General features: G+C 37.5%; 2 protein-coding genes across 11 annotated transcripts in view; both read right to left on the reverse strand.

Moving 5' to 3' along the window:
* Positions 1–11,518, reverse strand: part of ank2a (ankyrin 2a, neuronal) — a 93,934-nt gene extending 82,416 nt beyond the window's left edge. For 5 of the 10 annotated variants that reach the window (XM_073866123.1, XM_073866127.1, XM_073866129.1 and 2 more), the window contains exon 1: positions 11,005–11,518. In XM_073866123.1, coding sequence (XP_073722224.1) covers positions 11,005–11,124 — 120 coding nt within the window. In that variant the 5' untranslated portion in view covers positions 11,125–11,518. The remainder of the gene's footprint in view (positions 1–11,004) is intronic. The other 5 variants (XM_073866134.1, XM_073866130.1, XM_073866128.1 and 2 more) reach the window with 1 other exon arrangement.
* Positions 11,519–15,911: 4,393 nt separating this feature from the next.
* On the reverse strand, positions 15,912–21,577 carry hpf1 (histone PARylation factor 1). Its single transcript, XM_073866136.1, has 8 exons — positions 21,468–21,577; positions 20,665–20,836; positions 20,326–20,512; positions 19,873–19,971; positions 19,530–19,680; positions 19,189–19,276; positions 18,929–19,101; positions 15,912–16,473 (listed from the first exon to the last, which is right to left on the reverse strand). Exons 1-8 carry the CDS (start codon positions 21,507–21,509, stop codon positions 16,339–16,341), a joined length of 1,047 nt encoding a protein of 348 aa, XP_073722237.1. The 5' UTR covers positions 21,510–21,577; the 3' UTR covers positions 15,912–16,338.
* Positions 21,578–22,352: the final 775 nt, after the last annotated feature.

The following is a 22,352-nucleotide window of genomic DNA, read 5'->3' on the forward strand; positions in this document are numbered from 1 at the left end:
GCCGTTGAGGTCGTGCGTCAGTTTGAGTTGTAGTTCAGTAATGGCAGCAGAGAAAGACGTGAGAAAAGCTATTCGGTCCGCTGTTGCAAAACTGCCGAATATACAGAAATTAAAGCTGGAGCAAGAACATTGTTTGCTAAGTTTTGTTGGTCTGATCATTCTGACTTGTTGTTTCCGACCGGTTTCGGCGCATGATATACGTCACGACCACACGTTAGCGATTGACTATGGCAGATCCTGAGTGACTCTGGGCAGATCCAATAGTTTTAAACTTCAGCAGAGGGACCCTCCTTAACGGAAATAACGCTTTGCAATGCAGCGTGGCCAGAATCTCTGTACAAATTAAATGAATGTACGAGAGTCTGGTTGGACCAGAATTTTGCATTAAAATATTCAAAAATCACTAGTGTTCACATGTGTACTCGCAGTATCTCAAATGTTTTCAACAATGTTTGAATTCAGAGAATTCAAAGTCTTTTTGACAAAAATACAGATTTTGAGGAACAACTAATTGTTTGAAGATTGTTAGTGGACGTTTCTGAGTAGTAAGTTTGTGTTTTTTTCAGTATGGACCTGCAAAATGTAACTGTAAAGTAGAACTTCAGCCTAAATGCTAGCATATAGCACTAATTAGCATGTAGCGCTAACTCAGCAGTCACAACTTTGATTTTAGTATTTTAACACATTTGTACTTAACTTAATGTGAAATTTAATGTTGAGGTGTACATCTCAACTGCGAAGTCACAGTTGGTGATATGTTGAGATTGGCCTGTTTTACAGCAGTCTTTTGCGTGCATAAGGTTTACATAAAAATTAGGAAACAAATGCGTTTGAGGCTCACAATATGTCATTACTTTGTACAGAGCTCTTATTATTCATCTATGCCTAGATAAATAGTTTTTATTCTATGGCACCTTTAATGTCACATATTCTTTGCATCCATATTAACAGACAGGTTTGTAAAACTGAAGCACCCAGACCCAAAGACATTTTGGATCAGTCTGAGACCTTTTAATGAGCTGCGTGCCTAGACAGCATTTTTGCCGCAATCCCTAAATACACCCCAAAATAACTTTTGGCTAAAATTAGAGTCAATAACTCCTTTGTGATTTCACACCGCTTCGCAAGTCTGTGTGCAAATACTGCTCAAAGAAATCTAACCAGAATTGAATTGGTGGATAACCCCTTGATAATGTAATGTAGACAGATGCCTTCCTCTCGATCCCTCTGTTTGAAGTGTAAATGTCATAAAGTTGGCGAGGGATCAGTCCCGACGCTTTTTACCCTGCTCATCCACACACAAACACAGACATGAAAATCCCAATAATTAATTTTTCATGCTAGAACATTGAGCAGAAACCTTTCTTTGCCTTTTCAAATGTCACAGACACACAAAAACCAATTATCACAGACTCATCCATATTAGCAGAGACCACACCCAAACGCACCCTGACAGATGCACAAAGAGAGAGAGAAGAATCAGTAAAGAGCAACATTTTAGTTTAAAACTACTGGACCTGCACCATTAATACAACATTCACTAAGACATTTCATTTCCTATACACTTCATTAATGTGCCAAGCTACATAAATATGATAATTAATCAGTACTATAGTATTAACATCTGATGGTTGCATTGTATTTATAGTATGTGTTCTTACCCAACAAAACACTGCCTACATATACATAACATATAGGTTTGGGATTAGTTTTATAGCTGAAAGCTAGTAATTACACAGTTCCACTTTAAGTATATGGTACGTTTAAGAAGAACAGGATTGTACCCATCTGATCCCATCACATTTTTGTAGGAGAGGAGCAATTTAAAGACAAGAGATTAATCATCCATGGCATATACTTTAATATTTGTCATCTGTTCTTTACTGCATTAAAAACCATTGAATCAGGCCTGAATTATAATGCATTAAGTCAGAGCCCGCGGTTGCTCTCTAAATCCAAGACATTCATTTACGGGAAACAAACAGCAGTAAAGCAGGTGACTCTGAAGTTAATTTCTCTTCCCAGCTCATTTCATTCTCCATGTACTCTGCTAAAAAGGCCATGTGCAATTTAAACAAGTGAGGACTCTATAATATATTATGCATGGTACATTTTTTAAAGATTGGTTTTTAGTTTCCATGCATTTGATAGAAGCTTCTGTCCAAATATCAGTATGTAAGTTTACCGGGAATCAAACCTTATGAATTTTTGCGCTGCTAACACGATGCTCTACCAACTGAACTGCAAAAACAACAGTGGCATTAAAGGCACAATATGTAGGATTTTTACCACTAGGGGTCTTTATGACTTTATGTTAAGAAGGGAAGTGGAATAATGGGAGATGTTGTTTTCACCTAAAATTGACATTGCTTTGAAGACACAGAGGGAGAAAGGAAGCAGGTGTTTAATATATTCCAATTTCAAATACTTGATATTTCAATACAAGCAAGCATATGTCTCCCATTCAGAGGCATATGGAATTCATATTTATGAATGAGGTAAAGAATTAATGTTATAAAACGGGCAGTTCTTGTTCTTCATTATGATTGGATGAATCGGGTTCTAAGCCGTGATAAAATACACCGGTAACATCACGGTTCAGACCTCATTACATAATTTAAGTATAACTGTTCCACTGTTGCTGCGTACTGATTTATGAAAATAAAACCCACAGTCCTTAATCATATTTTTAATTTGTCTACAATTGCACAATTAATGGCGATATCCAGATAAATGTCAATAAATATTGTTGAGTCATCTCGTCGATAAAGAGAAAACGTTGTCTGAGGAGTTTATAACTCAAGTTCATACGTCCGCTATTATCCACTGGGTGGCGATCTTACCCAACTTAAACACTGACGCATTTACTCAACAACACTTAAAACAGCGTGTTTTCATCTGGCTCTTAATCTTATCTCTTACAAAAGTTCTTCAAAAAATTGGATTTATCTCCGCTTTTAGCTAATAAATTTTATTGGTTATAAGAGAAAAAACGAAGGTAGGATGAAACGTTTTTTGTTTGTTTTTTTGTTTGAAAGCGGATGGTCTGTTCTTTCATTTGATATTTTATGTTTATTTAAAGAAGATAATTTTTCTGTAAGGCATTAAACTAAAACTGGGTGGCAACTTAAAAAAAAAAAAAACGCTGACGGGGAAAGAGCTCAGCATGCTTCCAAGCATATTTGATCATCACTTCAACAGTTACACGATATAAATGTTAATGTATAAATTAGATGAATGGTGATTTATAAAAATAAACACCACAGTCTTAAATCATATTTTCATTGTGTCTTTGCTGCATCTCTGTTGGTTGTGAACTGCGCTCTGTTTCAGTCACACTTGATTCTGAACTACTACTTTGTTTGGTGGAAGAGTAATATTTGTACTAATATAATTACAACTTATTTGTGTTTTATTTTATAAAATCCCGCTAACGTTATATGAAGTAACCGTTTTATAAACGCAATAAACCCCTCGAAGCGTTGGGTTACCAGTACATTTTATAACATCTAAGGGGGTTTTAGGCACTCCGCTTCGCATCGTGCCTAACAACACCCCTTAGCTGTTATAAAATGCACTGGTAACCCACTGCTTCTTGGGGTTTATTGCTTTATTTTATTACCTGTACGTTTAATCACATTCTTTTATACCATCGTAACAAAATAGCTGCGTGTTAGATGTTGCATGATGGCCACTTTACTGTAAAAAATTACTTGTTGCATTAAATTTTTTTTAAGTAGAATAAAGTTGAAATCTTTTGTAATTTATAGCAAATCCTCACTAGTCAAGTAAATTCAAGTTGATTAAACTCTAAAATGTAATAAAATGCAAAAAAGGATTTTGTATACAGTGTTCTCTTTTGTCTTATCGTGTTGCCATTGTTTCTACACCCAGAAACTAAGGATAGCGTGAATGCTAATTCACTGAAAGGGTTGCAAGGGCCTCAAGGGTGACAATTACTCTCTAAGAAAGGATGTGTTTATTTTTTACACATTTTTGTGTTATGCTATTTAACACATTGGGCCCTATTTTAACGATCTGAAACGCAAGTGCGAAGCGCAAATCGCATTTGACTTTGTGGGCGGATCTGGGCGCTGTTGCTATTTTCCCGGCAGGAGAAATAACTCTTGCGCCAGGCGCAAATCAATAAGGGGTTGTTCTGAAGTAGGTTCATTATTCATAGATGTGGTTTGGGCGTAACGTCAAATAAACCAATCAGAACGTCATCCAACATTCCCTTTAAACGCAAGTGCGCAAGTTCCATGGCGGGTTGCTATTATTATGACGGATTTACCAGGCGCACGCCAGGAGCGGTTCACAGCGGAGGAGCACGACGTTTTTGTAAGAGCAGTCAAAGACAGAGAAGTTGTTTTGTATGGGGATGGGAGAAACCCGCCCAAATCAGCGTCGGCGTGGAAGGAAATAGCCACAATTGTCTCATCAGCTGGCATCCCCAGGACGTTGCGCCGCAAGCGCTACGATGATGTCAGGAGACGGGGGAATCCCAAGCTTGCCAGCATAAATCGGGCACGCCGTGTAACGGGAGGTGGATCTGCCTTTACACAGGACCTGATGCCAGCAGAGGACATTGCTGCATCCACCCTCACCGCTGAGGGTGGACGCAGCGTTGAAGGGTTTGGGGGCTTTGAAATCGGCACCCAAGAAACGCAAGCATTCCAAGCCCAAGGTACACTTACAAATCAAGTTCACATACATTAAGGTTTCTTATGAAAACATTTTAAATTATTATTTACACAAAATAAACGTAATACAGCCACACAACAAACTTATGAAAATATTTTAATCGTTATTTGCACAAGAATTTTTTAACGCAGCCACACAATAAATAAAAACTATCACCACAATGCTCACCACAATGATTTCCCTTATCTCATGTGTTAATATTTTTTATTGTAACAATTTATGATTTGCAAAAATAACTGTTGCATCTGTGTAGATTAGAAAAGTAAAGTGTGTGCATCAGGGATGGTTTGCGCCGGAACACGCCTCCTTTTTGCGCTGAACCGCCCATGGAGCGCAAGTTCATTCCCTAGTTTGCCGACGTGCGTCTGTGGAGGGAAAAACCCGCTGTGCGCCGGTGCAAAATACGAATGATACATGCGTCACTGACAAAGTCAATTGCGCTGGGAGCAAGATAGGGCCCATTGTCTCATTTTAACACATGATGTATTGTTTTTGTTTTTTTGTTAAACAAATTTGTATTTAAAGTAACACAAAATGTGTTGTTCCAATAATAACACAGAGATGTGTGTATTCTGTGATAACGCATTTAGTGTTTTGTCCCTAAACTAACAATGATTGTGTTGTTTTTAAGATGTACAAAGGAGAAAATGGAAAAGCCATTATTTAAAATAGGAATTTCTCAGGATTTAAAAATCCTTGGGAACTTTTGGGATAATGCAAGTACACAACTCCATGAAATAGATTACACTGTCCAAGTGTTTTTTGGATATTTTATTACAAAAATGTTACATATTGTGCCTTTAATAGCACCTACTTCACTCTAGCAAAGGCTCAAAATGGGACGAACCCAACCCATTGGGTTGTAATGTAACCTATGTTGGGTTGTTTCAACTATAAACATTTTCTGGGTTAATTTATCCCAATGGCCGGCAAACAATATAACATACTGCAGTGTAGCTAACGTTATATGTTTATATGAAGTTTTTGTGAATGAAAATGCAATTTTTAAGAGTGTACACATTTCCCTTTTTTTAAATATACATGCAAAATAATTAGAGATGCACTTATATTAAAATTGTCCTCCGATAACCGATAATTCAAACTGATATCTGCTTATACCGATAGTTTGGTGGTTTATTAACTTGCATTAACTAAATTCTGAAGATTACGTTTGCTGAATGTTATTCATTTATATAATGCCCATAAATATTGAACATTAAACTGGTGATGTTTACATTTTCTATACACAGAGCTCACCTGACACCAATTATTGACCAATATATCGATGCATCTCTATAATTCAAAATTATTACTTTTTGAAAAACTACAAAGTAGACAGATATTAATAAAGCTAAATTCCTAAAGCACAGCAGTTTTGTTTTGCAACCTGATTTTGACTCAGCAATTCTCAGATATCACTAATGTATCAAGTCATATTGATTTCAAATTTGTGAATTTTTTAAAAGACCTTTTTCCCCTTTACACTATGATAATAGTGTTTGCTGACTAAATGTTCTGCAGTGATGTGAGATGGTTTACAAAAACATCAAAAGGTTTTAGTGATCCATTGAGCAGCTGAGAGAGCCGCACCCTAAAACAGCTGATAAATAATAAATCACATGACCTAAAACTACATTGCCTGCATAAACCTGACGAATAATGACAAAATAACTAAATGTACCTGCCATTTTTTAGTGGAATAATGGAAAAAGTGCAGGGCATTATTGGAGAGAGAGAGCGAGTGAGCGAGAGCGAGAGAGTGAGAGAGAGAGAGAGAAGGACGGATCAATAAAAGTATGCAGACAGCAGACGGGACAGCAATCACATCAGAGCATCAGGAAGCCTTCGTAAACACACTCAACTCAATTAGCTCTCTGGTAAGGACATGATATTGTGCACGCGTGCAGTGAGCCATTCAGTCTGACCTCTCCTTACAAATAACTACTGCAACACTGTGCATCACCTTGGCAGACAAATAAGTCATGGGATGTTTTACATCTGTGGAGGGGTCTTAGTGTAACCTGTCTTTAGCTTAATATGCACTAGGCGGGTCTTACCTCACATGAAGAAAACTGACCCAAAAACTTTCATTCTAGTGGCATAGTATCCATTTGAAACTTTTTCAGAGACTAAGGGAGTGTTATCTTATGCCCTGTGAAATTTAGCATTGGCCCTGGATCAAGGCCCATTGCGTTTATGCATCCACAACAACTTCAAATCATACCTACACCTGATCCATCCATCTGTTTATATCCATCCTCAAGCCATTATTGATCTCATCCATTTTCTACTCTTGCAGAAAGCCCTCATTGGTGTTTCATAAATATTTAAAAGCATGAAATACATTTCCCAGCCATCCCCCAACTCGAACAAAAAAATAGCAAATCAAAGGACTCCATTAGCTAATACACACAAAATAGACTTCTGTATACTCTACAAGATTATACACAAGCCTTTAAATACACCATAACATATGGTGTAGCATGATGTTTAAACAACTTAATTATGTCAATTCAACCTACTTTTTTAAGTTTTGACATAATTTAGAAAAACAATAGTGGCGGCCGGTGACTTCTTTTTTCGAGGGCAAAAGCCCGTCATGTGTGTGGTTCCTTTTTTCAAAATATGTGTTCTCCGCATCGAGAGATCCTGTGTGCATCACATGTCTTGTCAAAATAAGTGCCTGCTGCAGATGCGTATAAAGGGTTTATGATAAAAGAGACGCTCATGTTTGCCAAATACTTGCATAATCTCATGCGTTTCTCATCAGAGTTTACTGTTAAGGGAGTGTCTTGCGTGTATTTTGTGAACGTGAGCGCCTCTTTTATCATAAACGGCTTTGACGCGTGTGCAGCAGGCACTTATTTTAAAAAACGCAAGCAACACACAAAACACTCCGAACACATATTTTAAATTTGCGCCCCAGGGATGAGCAGTCACGAGCCGCCACTGAAAACAAGTTAGAATTGTTTAACTTAATTTGTAAAGTTATAGTAACATAAAAAATATATGAGATCATTTTTTACAGTGTCGGCTTTTTATGCTTTTTTCTTGATTGAAATCCTCGGCTGTGGCGTGATTTAAAAAAAGAAAAAATTATCACTGTTCTTGGTACAGTATAGTTTCATTATATTAGCAGTAAATACACAAAGAAATGTTACAGCCCAGTCAACTTATAAAGGTAAGAATCGTCTTTAAATTTGTCCTTGGTGTCACGTGTGGCAAACACATGTATATTTTAACCTACTGCGGCTAATGTCAACACGCCTTTATAAAACATTTTTGTGAATTAAAAAACGATGATAATAGATGATCATGGTCAATAATAATGACTGTTTTAGAACATGCAGAACAGCACAGTTGAAATGGAAACAATCTTCAGAGGGCAAATTCGGCCGGGCACCCACTACCCACAATGCAACAGTGTGCGGCTGGGTAATGTAATAAAATCCTACTGCTCCATTACAGGCTCCTTCCTGTATATCACATCATACCACTCCCATAGAGAGAAAAGGGAGAGAGAGAGAGAAAGAAAAAGAAAGAGACTATTATAGACAGACAGCAAAAATTAGAAGGTGAGCAAAAAAAAACACTACTAAAACACAAACATATTGGGACCCGTCCGGTTAGATTTTTTGGCATACAATAAGTCACGGTCATGTCAAAAGTGATTCGAAAGGTTTAATGCAGCATGAATGAATGAATGAATGAACGAACGAACGTTGACAGATGGAAAGGGTGTGGCACATGGCTGTTCCTATATAGCAGCAATGACATAATATTCTCTGCATATTATGTGTACTATGCAAACATTTTGACAATATTATTCCTTTTTGATCTGACTTTTTGGTGTTAAATTACATGACTGAGTTTTTCCTCTGCTGTCTATTTTTTGTTTCAGTAACTTCACACCCAAACACGGCGTAAACAAACATCTTTCTGTCTACATAGATCTTGTCAAATAAGATGCTAAGTGGACCAAAGTTTATACTGACAATCAAAAGTATGGCTGTGCACAATGATCACATTAATAAACACATGGAAATTTTGTGAATCCAGTTCACCTGTAGTTCACTTGGTTTCATGTAATTAAACATTGCCGGCTCATGACTCATCCGAGGGACGCTAATTCAAAATAAGTGTTCGGGGTGTCGTGTGTTGCTTCCGTTTTCAAAATATGTGTTTGTTGCATCATGTAAACCATGTGTTTTGTCAAAATAAGTGCCTGCTACACACGTGTCAAAACCGTTTATGATAAAAGAGACACTCACGTTCACAAAATACACACAAGATACTCCCTTAACAGTAAACTCTGATTACGCATGAGATTATGCGAGTATCTGGCAAACACGAGCGTCTCTTTTATAATAAACCCTTTAGACGCTTCTGCAGCACGCACTCATTTTGACAAGACACATGATGCACACAGGATCACTCGTTGCAACGTACACATATTTTGGAAAAAGGAACCACACACATGACGGGCTAGTGACGAACATTGCATCGAGCGCCTTCGAAAAAAGAACTCACCGGCCGCCACTGTAATTAAAGTGTCCCAGGTACATCCCAGGTAGATGAGTACCGCAAAAATTTCTCTGCTGGTACAAATACACTACCCACTCCTAAAGGGGAACCAGAGAATAAAAGCAACTAAACTGATGGTAGCCTTGCAACACTGGATGACCTATCTACCCCTCTGGAACGCACCTCCCTATGCTTTTGTTTAAACAGCATTTTAGGAAGCGCACACAGGCTAGTACACCAAATTTGGGCAAAGACTGCTTTAAAATCGAATTGGATAAATTCAGTATTACTTCAAGTATTGACATCATCATCATCGCACAGTAACACACCTGTCAGGGACATCCATGTTGGATATATAGCCATACGCAGGTAAGTCTTAGCCAGGGTACAAAGACTTTATGAGTGCTAAAATGGGTTTCATGCAATAAGGTGACGCCTGTGGGTATGTGTATGCGTGTGCTTTCAGTTCTTGGTCCATTACCGGAATCAAATTATCCAGAGAGAGCCTGACAGCACTCCCTCATTTCATAACTCATGCAGGACCCAATAGGAAACTGCATTAATGTGTGTGAGTGACTTTGTGTATGTGTGTAGACTAGAGACAAAGATATTGTGTGTGTGTTTTCTTATGACAAACAGGAAACAGCATTAAGTTTCACAATTGACAGCAGGTAACAGGCACATGCGGGCATCTGTAACAATATTATACTCCTTGTCTATATTACGCACCCATGCAAAGCATTGTTAAGTTCGAATGATACAACTGTGACCGTCTACGTCTTTCATCAGTTCCATCAGCATTTGGCACAGAATCAAAGAATGATGTCAGAGATGAAGGATCGAGACTACTTATGTAGGATATGGCAAAACAGAGAGATTTGGTGTATAAATGTAGCTTAAAATTCTCTATAGGCATGACGTTCTGACAGCTCTGATAGTAAAAGAATAAAATAGTGAAAAAGATATCTAGGATGGCTCAAAGGAACAAATCACACCGACTACACATCATCTCAAGTTTGAATGACATAGTAGGGCATCTATGCATTCATGCAGACAAACTAATGTCCTACATGACTCAGCCAAGTCATCACTTATTTATATATAAATTGGCTGATAAAATTGCGAAGAAGTACACGTACTGGCTGTATTACCAAAAGGCAATGTTAGTAGTGCTACTGTTCGGACATTCTTTCAAGTCTGTGATTCACGAACAAAGACACATTGGTTGATGAATCTTAAGCAGGAGCACTTGGGCAACATGCCAGAATGGCACTGTGAACCCTAACAGTCTAAACAAACAGCATCTTCTCTAACTGTGCAGTTTGTAGGTGCTAAACCTCACTGGCAGTCTACACACTGTCGCAGTTTCGACCCGGCCTGAGAAAGAATGTGGCAAAAAATGGGTGAAAGCAGACAGACTGACAGATATACGGGAATTAACCATTATTTTTTTGTTTATATTTCAAGTAAAATCATAGTGATCTGGTCTCACAATTAACGTCTCACTACAGGAAACACAGTGTAACCAGGACATTTATAGTTGAACTGTGGTCATACAAATGGCATCTGAGATAGATTAAAATAGACAGATTTACAAAAACAAGCTACAAGGCTACATTGCGATAGTCAAAGGATGCGTTAAAAAAAATTGGTAACCAGGACAACGCCTCTCATCCTCCGCATCATGGACCACAAGACGCGAGTCGTCGGTGTCAAGCTCCCCCACAAACATTTAACACCAAAAACCGGTACGTTTCGTCCAGTTCACACACTGACCTGACGGATCCGGTTCTGGTGGGGCGGAGAACCTCCTTCAGGCGAGGAATTGTTTGAAGCCATCCTCACATCTCGGACGGAGCCGCCCCTGCTCTGACTTTCTATCGAGCTTCTTGACATTACGACTTAGCGCGTGACGACGTCCACAAAAGGTACCAGATGATATAGTCAGTTCGGTTGTCGTCGAGACCCGTGCTCCGGCCTCAGTTATCGGGGCTGAAGCTCCAAAACATGTTTTTTTGACTGAGTGGGCTCGAAACAGTCAAGTGTCCGGTGGCGTGAGCGCGCGGTGCGGGTCTGCGCAGGAGGAGATGCGACACTCCTGCTCTGTTCACGTGCAGCGATAACGCAGCAATTCAGGTTTTCAACACTGACCAAGTAAAGAATAAATGAATGAATGTCTCTACCGAAAAGGCTGAGGTAAACATATGATGAGAGACGCTATATGAGCAATGTTCTCATCGCTGTGTTGAGTAACCTCCTCCTGTTGTACCCCCTCTCTCTCTCTTTCACTCACCCACCCCCTCCCCTCCTTTAAAGCCAAACCTTCACTTACACATGACGAGGCAAAATCAAAACGGCCTGAAAATACGGTGGCCTCAAAAATATAGTTTGGTAACTGAATTTCACGCATCAGATGCAATTTATCAAAATAAAGCCCCGTTCACAGACGATGACTGTAAATTCTTAATTTCTGTCTATTTGGCAATACAGGACAATGCACATTCAGCTGGTTGGCATCTCAAAATTAATTTCTCTAGGGTAATACAAGAGTAACAATACCACTCAATACCAATTACCTGACTTTATCCATTATTAAACGGCTCATTGGAATGCTTGATTCTGATTGGCCAGTTGCAACATTTGCAAGTTTATTATTACACAAAAATTATATTATGTCTTACAACATATGACATTATTTTTTACAAATTATTAAACCAGAAAAAAAACTGAATGTAAATGGGTTTTCCCAGGGTTCCCATGGGTCTATGAAATCCTTAAAGGTTTGTGAATCTGGAGGGAAAAATTCAAGGCCCTGGGAAGTTTTTGAAAATATACATACATAGATACAGGTCATTGAAAGAGCTTGAATTTATTTTATGCAAGTTTTTTTGGGGGGGGGATCCATATTATTCCTTGTGTAGTGTAGGATAATATCTTTTAAGCACTTTTTAGACTGTTTAAGCACACGTGCTAAATTGTTCACTTTAAATGCTTATATCTTCTGTATGCGAATGTTGATTCATACCAAAATGCTATTTTGCATAGTTGTGTTTGACACATGAAAATGTCTTGAGTTACGTGTGTTACTGTTGTTCCCTGAGAAGGCCTTTATGCTTATTTCTACGATAAGAACCTTCTGCCTATGCATACCTCTTAATTATTAAACTATAGATGCAAAAAGTCCCTTAATATTTATGTATAAAATATGCATAGCTTAGATGCTACTACATAAAGATGGAAATTTCCACATTTTAAAGTAAAACCCCACGACAAAGTCACTGCGTGGTATAGACTCATTCACCCCATTTCCTAAATATAGTTATCCTGCTTTGTGTGAACAGGCCTTAAATAATGGCACATTTTCATCTAACATTCAGGCCCACTTGATGTGGTTACAACCCTCATTTAACAAATCCCTCCCTAGGCAATTTGAGTGAATGTATGCGACTAGTTAACCTTAAGTTCATAAAATCACGCTAGAAGAGTAACCACAGGTGTAGACCACCAAGTTAACAAGAGCCATAAGATCTGTATCACGTACATTGTAATAAATAATCAAACTGTTGAGAATGTATGACCACTAGCATATAGTCAGAACATTAACACATGGCTGTTGAATGCTTTATTCTGATTGGTTGAGAAATCTTCCATGGGTGTTGATTATTTTTCTGTAAATCATACAACTTGTAAAATGTCTTAGAAATAGGCACCAGAGCAATGTTTGTGGTAACTGTGGTATAAGCCGAATAATTAACTCCGGTCCTTTTAATCAGGGTTACTTCCCACACCTTAGTTAACTTCAAATTCAGGGACCTTTCAAGGACTTTCCAGGTCCAATACCCTCAAATTCAAGGACTAAATGTGTGGACACATTTCAAGTGAGAGCAAGGTTACATCGTGTTACCTTTTAAGATACATTGTTAAAGGGAACTCACGCTGCGTCACTGCGATGACACCTTGGGGACGCCTCCAGGGGTAAGTGCGTCTTAATGTGTATATTAAATTCAACCAATGATGCGCCTTAATGACAAAGACAGGGTGACGTGAGAGCCAGGAAGTATATCGCTATCTGAAATATTGCCAAAGACTGTTACAGGAATGCAGGAAGTATGGCAAGGGAGACGCAGTGTCTCGTTCCCTTCTCAGGGAACAACAGTTACATACTTAACCAGAGATGTTTTCATGTGTCAAACACAACTATGCAAAAAAGCATTTTGGGATGAATCAACATTCGCATACAGAAGATATAGGCATTTAAAGCGAACAGTTTAGCACATGTGCTTAAAAGTCTAGAATTTTTATGATATTATCCTACACTACACAGGGAATAATATGAATTTTTTTTTCAGAAAACTTCTTGCATAAAATATATTCAAGCACTTTCAATGACCTGTATCTATGTATGCATATTTTCAAAAACTTCCCAGAGCCTTGAATTTTTTCCTCCAGATTCACAAACTTACAAGGATTTCAAGGACACGTGGGAACCCTGTTTTAATTATTCGAAAGAAAAAAAATGCACACCCGGAGTGCATTACCAACTTGGGTGTGCATTATTTTCTTATAATTCATCGACCTGTTGTTAATCATTCCTTACATAATACTGACAATAGTCTTGTTTGGGCATCTGGCTGTGTTAAACAGATAATACCTTGAATATATTTTTAAATTCACTTAAATTCAATTATGGCAATTGATTAGTTTGGACTGTAAATGTATTTTAAGTGTATTTTAGATATATATCAGTTTAAGTTTCTATTTTCAAGCAACACAGGAAAAAGGGACACCCGTAAAAATATACACTTTATTAAACATCTACTTTACAACAAGAATAAGTACTGGGTGACAATAAGGGAATATCAATACTCAACAAAACTTTTACACTCTTTGGGTACCTTTACAATCATAAGCATTAAGCAGGCAACAATAGGGCCAAGATTCAAACTGATAATTAATAATTAAAGTACAGAACATTCTTGTTTTCGTACTAATAAACTTAAACGAAACATGTGATGCTGTATGAAACAACAGTTCCCAAGTTGCTGATCAGCACTGCAGAAATCTGGATTTGCCTTACAGATAAATCTTTACATAAGAACCTTTTGCTTTTAAGCAAGTGGGTTATGCTAAATATGTTAATGGTAGGGGTGTCACGATTTCGATTTTAAATCGAAATCGATCGAAATTAAATCACAGCTTCGAACTTCGAATTAAAAAATGGGATCGTCGATGCTGCCACGCCCCCATTTCACGTCCGGTCGGCTTGCCAAGCGAGGAAAAAAACTCTCAGAGATGCCTTTAAAAACATCTGTCCAGCGGAACGCGATCATATTTTAAAGACGAGGGATGCTACAACTCATTGAAATGCATATCATAAACAGGATTACCAGTGATCTGACTTTGGACAGAGCGCAGCTCTCTGCACGTGCGCGATAGTGAGGGAGGCGCAAAGATGCAGCGGGTTATATTAAACAAAAGGATAGTTTGCCTCAGCTTGCATGAAACGCATAAAACTGAACAAATACGTAAGGATTACTACTTTAGTTTATGTTCAGACGTCGGACAGATGCGAGCACGTGCACGTGAGACAGAGAGAAGCGCAGCTGCTTATTATGCTGGATTTATTTCAGATGCTATGAGTCCAAGACACGCGCATTAAGTCCATGTTAGAGATGCGCGGATGGACTATTATTTCATAGCCTGCACTGGTGTCATCCTGATTTACCACGTTGTAAAACTTATTCCAGGCAACCCTTTCTCACATTCTATTTCCTTTGTTTTTAATTCTCATTTTTTGAGTTTGTCACGTTCCTCCTTCGCCGGCGTTGATAAGAGCTGTGTCAAAATGCGTCCTCATTTCTCCGCGCTGTTAAAGAACGAATGGATCCTTAACAGCCGAGGATTTCCCAAACAATTAAAAGCTTTATTAAATAAAAGTGTGTATTTATTAGAAAACTTTTTCTTGTCACTGTTTTAGTATTATAAGTTATGTTTTGTGTTAATATTATTCTGTTTATGTTGCGTATATTTCTAGGTTGATTATTTGATATGCTGTTAAATAGATTAATCTACATCAATGTGTCATATGTTCTGAAATAAATTAATATTTTTCTGATTACATATTTATTTTAATAAGTCAGAAATGTCTCCGCTGTTTTCTGCTGAGAGGCGCGGTGGGCGCTACTGGGGGCGTGTGCAGCAGGTGACGCAAATTTTGGGTCCTCAGAAGGCTAGACCGTCTCATTTCAGTTATCTTCTTGAACTTCTGAGGCTGCCACTATGAAAGACAGAGATGTCGCATGCTTAGAAGGACAGAGCTAATAACTAGCAGTCAATTCGGCACCCGCCCGAATTTAATTAAAATATTATTTTTCGTCACGTCATCCGCCCGATCCATGTAACTGCCAACCGCGCATAGTCATGTGCGTGCAAGAAGGAATCCTCTCTCTACAAGCTCTCGCGTTAAGTGAAGCCCACAAACCCCAATGCGAGTTTTGCAATGTGCATGTTAATGTTAAAGTATTATAATAATAATAATAATAATAAATAATGGCATATAATTTTTGTCTAAATTATATGCCATATAAAAAATATGTAAAAATCGAGAATCGGATCGAATCGTGACCTTAGAATCGAAAATGTAATCGAATCGAGGATTTGGAGAATCGTGACACCCCTAGTTAATGGATATGGAGAAAGCATACTCTTAAATAAGTAATGTAACACCACTGAACTTCCAGGAGTCATAGTTCATTTCTCTACGGTGCAGTGGACTGACAGTATATTATAAAAATGAGGTAAAGACTAAAGAGCATCTTATCGTGTAAATCTAAACCTTTGTGAATAAACTAAACCAATTAAAATTATGCTTGAGAAAATATTCAATTGAATGCATAAAATAATCAGCTGTCGCACCTTTAATATAAGTAAGAGTAATTTGTGGGTTGGAGAAAATAATGCTTTTCAACGTAGTCTTGGGCTTCACATCGTTTTCAATTGAGAACACCTACCGGCAGAATTTAGTGCAGTGTAATATCTGTCACAGCCACCACCCCAACATGTTTTACTGCAAGTCATTCTGAACACAGCCTATCATCTTCTCGCAATACATCAGACAACGGCGAGCTGGTCAAGGTTGTCGTGGGAACGACTGGTGAGATGCGCCTCCAGTATCTCTCCAAACAGACCTCTCTTCAGCAGACTGTATGCCATTGGGAGCAGCTGACGTACCACTTTATAAAAATAGTGCCAAAAAAGAAAAAAAACTGTAATAGCAATTTCTGATTTTTAATAAAGTCTTTGCGAAATACTAAAACACAATATACGAATAATACTTTTAAGTTACCGTATTGTCCCTAATACAATTTTTTTTTACGAAAATGCTTCTTAATAAACAATTTTGTCTTATATTCAAGTTCTAAATGATTATATGTAAATCATGCTGTACAGATGCAAAAATGTGGTAGGTTGGACTGAAGCAACCAGATAAACTCCAGTCGTTAACAGTAAGACAGACTTCTACAGTTAATGACATATTAACTGGCTATGGGGTGGTTTCCCAGACAGGGATTACCTTAAACCAGGACTAGGCCTCAATTTGATAAGAAAATATAACTATTTTTAACAAACATGGCCTTACTAAAAACACTACTTGTGTGCATTTTGAGGCAAAACAAAGGGCACTGATGTATTTTTTTAAGATATGTCAGTGCAAGTTGTTTTCAGTTTGGACAGCTCTTAAATTTATTTTAGTCTTGGACTAGTCTAATCCCTGTCCGGGAAACCGCCACTATGTGTTTTATCACAATGAGCTGGACAACCTAAGATCATTTTAATTATATCCAGATGAACTGCAGGTTATATATGGTACTGTATGCCATATGAAAAGTATTAAAGAATGTGGGGAACCAAACTGGTCCCCTTTGACTTGTGAAAAGTATTTTCAAATTTAATTTTCTTCATAAAAGACAAGAGTTGGTCTTCAAAAAAGTACACTTTGAAAAGGGGGGCCGGCTTATAATCAGGGTTGTCTTATATTCGGGACAATACAGTAGATTAGATTAGTTTTTGGAAAATGTTCCCCCTTTTTCTATTGGCCTTACTTGCAATTTTTTTATTTGCGCAATTTAAATGGTAATGGAAATGCACCTATAGATCACTTTAATTTGTCTCTTGATTCATTAAAGGATTAGTCCATTTCCTTAAATGAAAAATCCAGATAATTTACTCACCACCATGTCATCCAAAGTGTTGATGTCTTTCTTTGTTCAGTCAAGAAGAAATTATGTTTTTTGAGGAAAACATTGCAGGATTTTTCTAATTTTAATGGACTTCAATAGAACACAACATTTAATACTTAACTCAACACTTAACCGTTTTTTCAACGGAGTTTCAAAGGACTATAAACAATCCCAAACTAGGGCGGAGTTTCGCGTTCATCCTCTGTGACCTCTTGACGTGATGACGTATTGCTTCGGGTCACGCTAGCACATCACGACCAGATCTAGACAAGAAGTTGTGCTTTAAAAGTGTATATTTGTCATTTTTATTGTCAAAAATGACAATCGTTTTGCTAGATAAGACCCTTATGCCTCATTTAGGATCGTTTAGAGTCCTTTGAAACTCCGTTGAAAAAAACTGTTATGTGTTGAGTCAAGCATTAAATGTTGGGCTCTATTAAAGTCCATGAAAATTAGAAAAATCCTGCAATGTTCTCCTCAAAAAACACAACTTCGTCTCGACTGAACAAAGAAAGACATCAACATTTTGGATGACATGGTGGTGAGTAAATTATCTGGATTTTTCTTTTAAGAAAATGGACTAATCCTTTAAGGGGGCATGTACACCAAAGCATTTAAAACGGTAGAAACGCCAGGCGGATGCCAACTGTGGGTGCTTGCCAGCATTTTTCAGGTGGGCGTGTTGGGCTGCGTTTACACTTGGCATTAACATGTGACCCTCTATCTGGATGTTGTCCACATACACATTGAAAACACAAGTGTAATCGCGAATGTTATCCGATCAGTGGGTCCTGATGCAGAAGTAGTCGAGGACGCTTTGTGATCGAATCTCAGTGTAATGTAAACGCAATCCAGCCATCGTATCTGCATTTACAGGTCAACGTCACAAAAAAACCAATCCACTATTATTACTCCTCTCGTCTCACTGACAGCTGTCAAAAATAAAGAAAGTTAGGTCATGAAGTGCAGGTGAGAGACGCACAAATTCATATGTGTGTAGGAATGCTAGCTAAGCTTGAAAGTATCTTGAAATAAATCCATATGCAAAAGGCATTACGTGAATGTTGCGCTTCTTTCTGGTCAGTCAGTAGTTTCTTGAAAACACGTATAAACCATAATAACATTATCCAAATACATTTATTCAGTGTTGGTTTTATGCAAAGTAAGTTACTTATAAATGCGTTTGTAAATTACATTACTTCACCTGCGTGGCGCTTTCATTGGAAACAATTGAAAACATACATCATGCTTTGGTGTACACACCCCCTAATACATAAGAGTGAGATGTACATCGTTTACATGTTTCTGTATTTGCTTCACAGTAGAAAGTCATAACCTAAATGACTGAATAATACCTTTTGGTTGAAGCATTCAATTATTCAATTAATACCCCTGTAATAAGCTGTTGGTTAATTTTTTTTTGGTGCAAAGTGGTGTTATGTGTGCATTTTAAATCTTACGTGCGAGCCGTAACAGAAGAGGTCGATCCCAAGCTCATAGCCCATGCCGTAATCACATTCATCATTGGCAAACTGAACATATGTGATCATTTCCTGGATGGGTGCGAAGGCCTTTATTCTTTCCTCATCGTTTTTGGCCTCTGCAATTGCTTTGCAAATCTTCTTCAGACTTGCTAAAAGTCAAGCAAATTTAGAAACAATCCATTTGTGTGTCATTTTATATTAGCAAGACATGTTTTTCATGAGATTTCTAGACTTACAATCGGTTTCTGGTAATTCTCTGTATCCAACATCATTTTTATCTACTGGAACCACAATTCCTGCTCCATGAAATGTCTTTGTGACCACCTGTAAAAAGCGAAAAAGTGACAAGATTGTCAACAATGCTGACCCAGAAATGTAACCTCTGCATTTAACCCTTCCCAGTGAGTAGCAAATAATGCATTGCAAGTCATGAACACATAGACACCAAAAGCAGTCTTTTTTTTACAATTCATCAACTGTTGACACAAGCAAAGCTAAAAATGCACATTACCTCCAAAACATTCTAGAGATAATGCGAAATTATTTTAAATAATTGACATCACATTATTACAGGTACCTTTTTCTCTCTTTGTTTCATTGCTTTAGTTTTCTGGTCCAGAGGCAAGCCCAACCTCTCTGCTTCTTGTTTCAAATCTTCTTCTAAACTTTCCAAAGGCGCTTCATCCTTCTGGCATCCCTTCTCCTTTCTTTTCTTCTGCAAAAACAGCCTGATTGGTGTGGTGGGAGACATAATAAAAAGGGAAATTTAAAAGGCTTTCCATATCATTAGCATTTTTTAATTACATTTCAAAAACATCTGGTTAATTTATGGTCTGAAATTATCATAAACCTAAATTTACTGTGACAAATACTATATACTATATAGATTGAATATAATTTTACCTCTCCTAGACACTTACAGAACTGCCGCAAATATGTTGTCCCCCATCTGTGTGATTGTATAGCCCTTCTTGGCTTCATTCTCCCCAATGAAAACAGGCAAAGCATCAGGTGAATCTCTGAACAGGGAGGCAAAATGACATTTAAAGGTTAATGAAGTTTGCACACAGAGACTTATATTTTTGACGTTAAGGGTGACGATAAAAACGCATGCAAAAATTTCTGATTTCAGTGTGCAAAGATCTTAAGAGTTCACAGAAATTATCCATTCTCTTATGCACATTAGACATAAAGGTTTACTGTTAAAAATATAGCAATCTACAATCTCAAAGGACATTTTGACCATCCATTAATCTTATTATAAATTAATAAAAACTAATTATGCCTGATGAAACACATAATCACTCTAAAATATTGTCAAATGTTATTAATACGCTGCCTGTTTGCTCTGCTATTTTAAGGTAATGAGTCACCTAAAGTAGCCCATGTGATGTTGTGTGTCTGCGTTGCCCTGTATGATCGTCTGGAATTCTGGGGGATCGTAAAAGTAACGCCAATGTAGATTGAAGTTGGGCTGGGTTGAAGATGACCGTTTGTGCTTTTTGGCCAGGATATCAAATGGACCGACTAACTGAAGCCCGAGCGTTTCCTTTAGGGCATCTGTAAAGTACAAAAACACAACATGCCAAGTAAATAACATGCTGAGTAAAATGTTGCTCTGCAGGACACCGGCCCTCCAGCACAGAGTTTGGCACCCATGGTATAAAGCAAGATGGAAACAAACATGACTTGTCATCAATGCAAAAACATACCTTGTGGACAGTCTGCACAAAGTCCCTTGCAAAATTTCCAAAACTGGTAGAAATCCTCAGGCATGCGTAGTTTGTATAACCTCTCCACCTCCTCTCTCAACTCTTCTTCAACCATCTTTCCATCCGTCTGGTCTTCTTTTGCTTTTTTTACATATCCATTCAGCGTTTCTGTCTACAACGGACAATATCTAAAGTTAAAACTGTTTTAGAAATAAGCCAACTTTGTGGTTCATATAAACACGTAAGAAATAACGTACATTACCTATATAACCTAACATAATTTTCTTATAACCATCCTGCTCCTTTCAATGTAAGTTAAGTGCTCCTTTTCAAATGTAATTTATGTCATTGAAGCAACCCGTCTAAGATTATCAGGTCTGATCAAATAATTGTATAGTATAATGTACAGAAATGTTAAATCCACTCAGCAAAACATAAAGTGATTAATTATATGGTTATTTTCACCACATATTTGAATAGTCTGGTAACTTAATGATATTGTGTGCCTCAAGACTTTGTGGTAGACTATCAATGAGTCCAGCTAGTGAACACACGTGTTGAAAAACAGATTTAAAACGAAAAATAAGATTTACATGGTGATTACTTGCATACTGTTAAATCAAAACAGTTGCTGAGTTAGATGCATAAGTTAAACAAGTGCATTTACAATACAAGGCAAAGGTACCGAGTTGTGAGTCACGGCCGCTGCCAACATCCAACAATGACTTAAATTATACATTTAAATATATTACAATAACACAATATTCGTGCACCGATAAGTGTAAAGTGACTTTGTTATGTACCTGGGGCAAAGATTTGGGTTTCCTTTTCCCGCGTCCCGCCATGCCTGTTGTTGTTTTTTCCGCGCGAAATTTCCGACCGCTGCAACCATAGAAAAGTTCTCAACTTCCGGTAGATTTAGAAGCAAGTTCAAAATAAAAGTTTCGAATCTCTTACAATATGTAGAGTTGTGGACAAAAAAACTGGCACTCTTGGTAAAAATGAGCAAAGAAAGCTGGGTGAAATAAATTTGCATTGTTTCTCCGTTTTATATTTAATTTTAAAAATTAAAAAAGTCCGATGTTTTTTTAATGAAATATATTTATCACATCATAATTAGTTTTTTCTCAAATACGCATTGGCCACAGTTATTGCCCCTTTCATTTTATACTCTTTTTTTTTCATTTTATACTATTTGATGCCTCCATTTGCAAGGATAATAGCTCAGAGTTAGAGTCTTATTTATATTTTCTGATGATATTTATTGCAAGTGATCTTATATTATTCATCCATAAAGAAATTTCTCCAGACCCTTCAGATGTTGGTGCTCTCTCTTCTTTAGTTCACCACAGTCGTTTTCTGTCCAGTCATTCAACCTTGATGTTTTGTTGATTTTGATGTTTGTTTTAAACCAATGTCTTGATTAAAGATTTCACCATCACCTATTATAAGATTTATAGGAGAGCAAGTCAGGATTTGTGCACGAATGCCATCTTTTGTTCCTGCTGCAAAGAAACTATTTTTTGTGTCATATGACCGCAGACGCTGTCCTGTTAAAAATTTCAGTACAGCAAATAAATATGATGGAGTTTTGCATGAGAGCCGATGTTTTTCTGATTTAAAAGCTTTCTGATTTTTTTAAAGCTAACTGATTTCTAAAGTTCTCCATCTGTTATCCGCGGAGAGTC

This window comes from Misgurnus anguillicaudatus, chromosome 3 (assembly GCF_027580225.2).
Source record: "Misgurnus anguillicaudatus chromosome 3, ASM2758022v2, whole genome shotgun sequence".
NCBI lineage: Eukaryota > Metazoa > Chordata > Actinopteri > Cypriniformes > Cobitidae > Misgurnus > Misgurnus anguillicaudatus.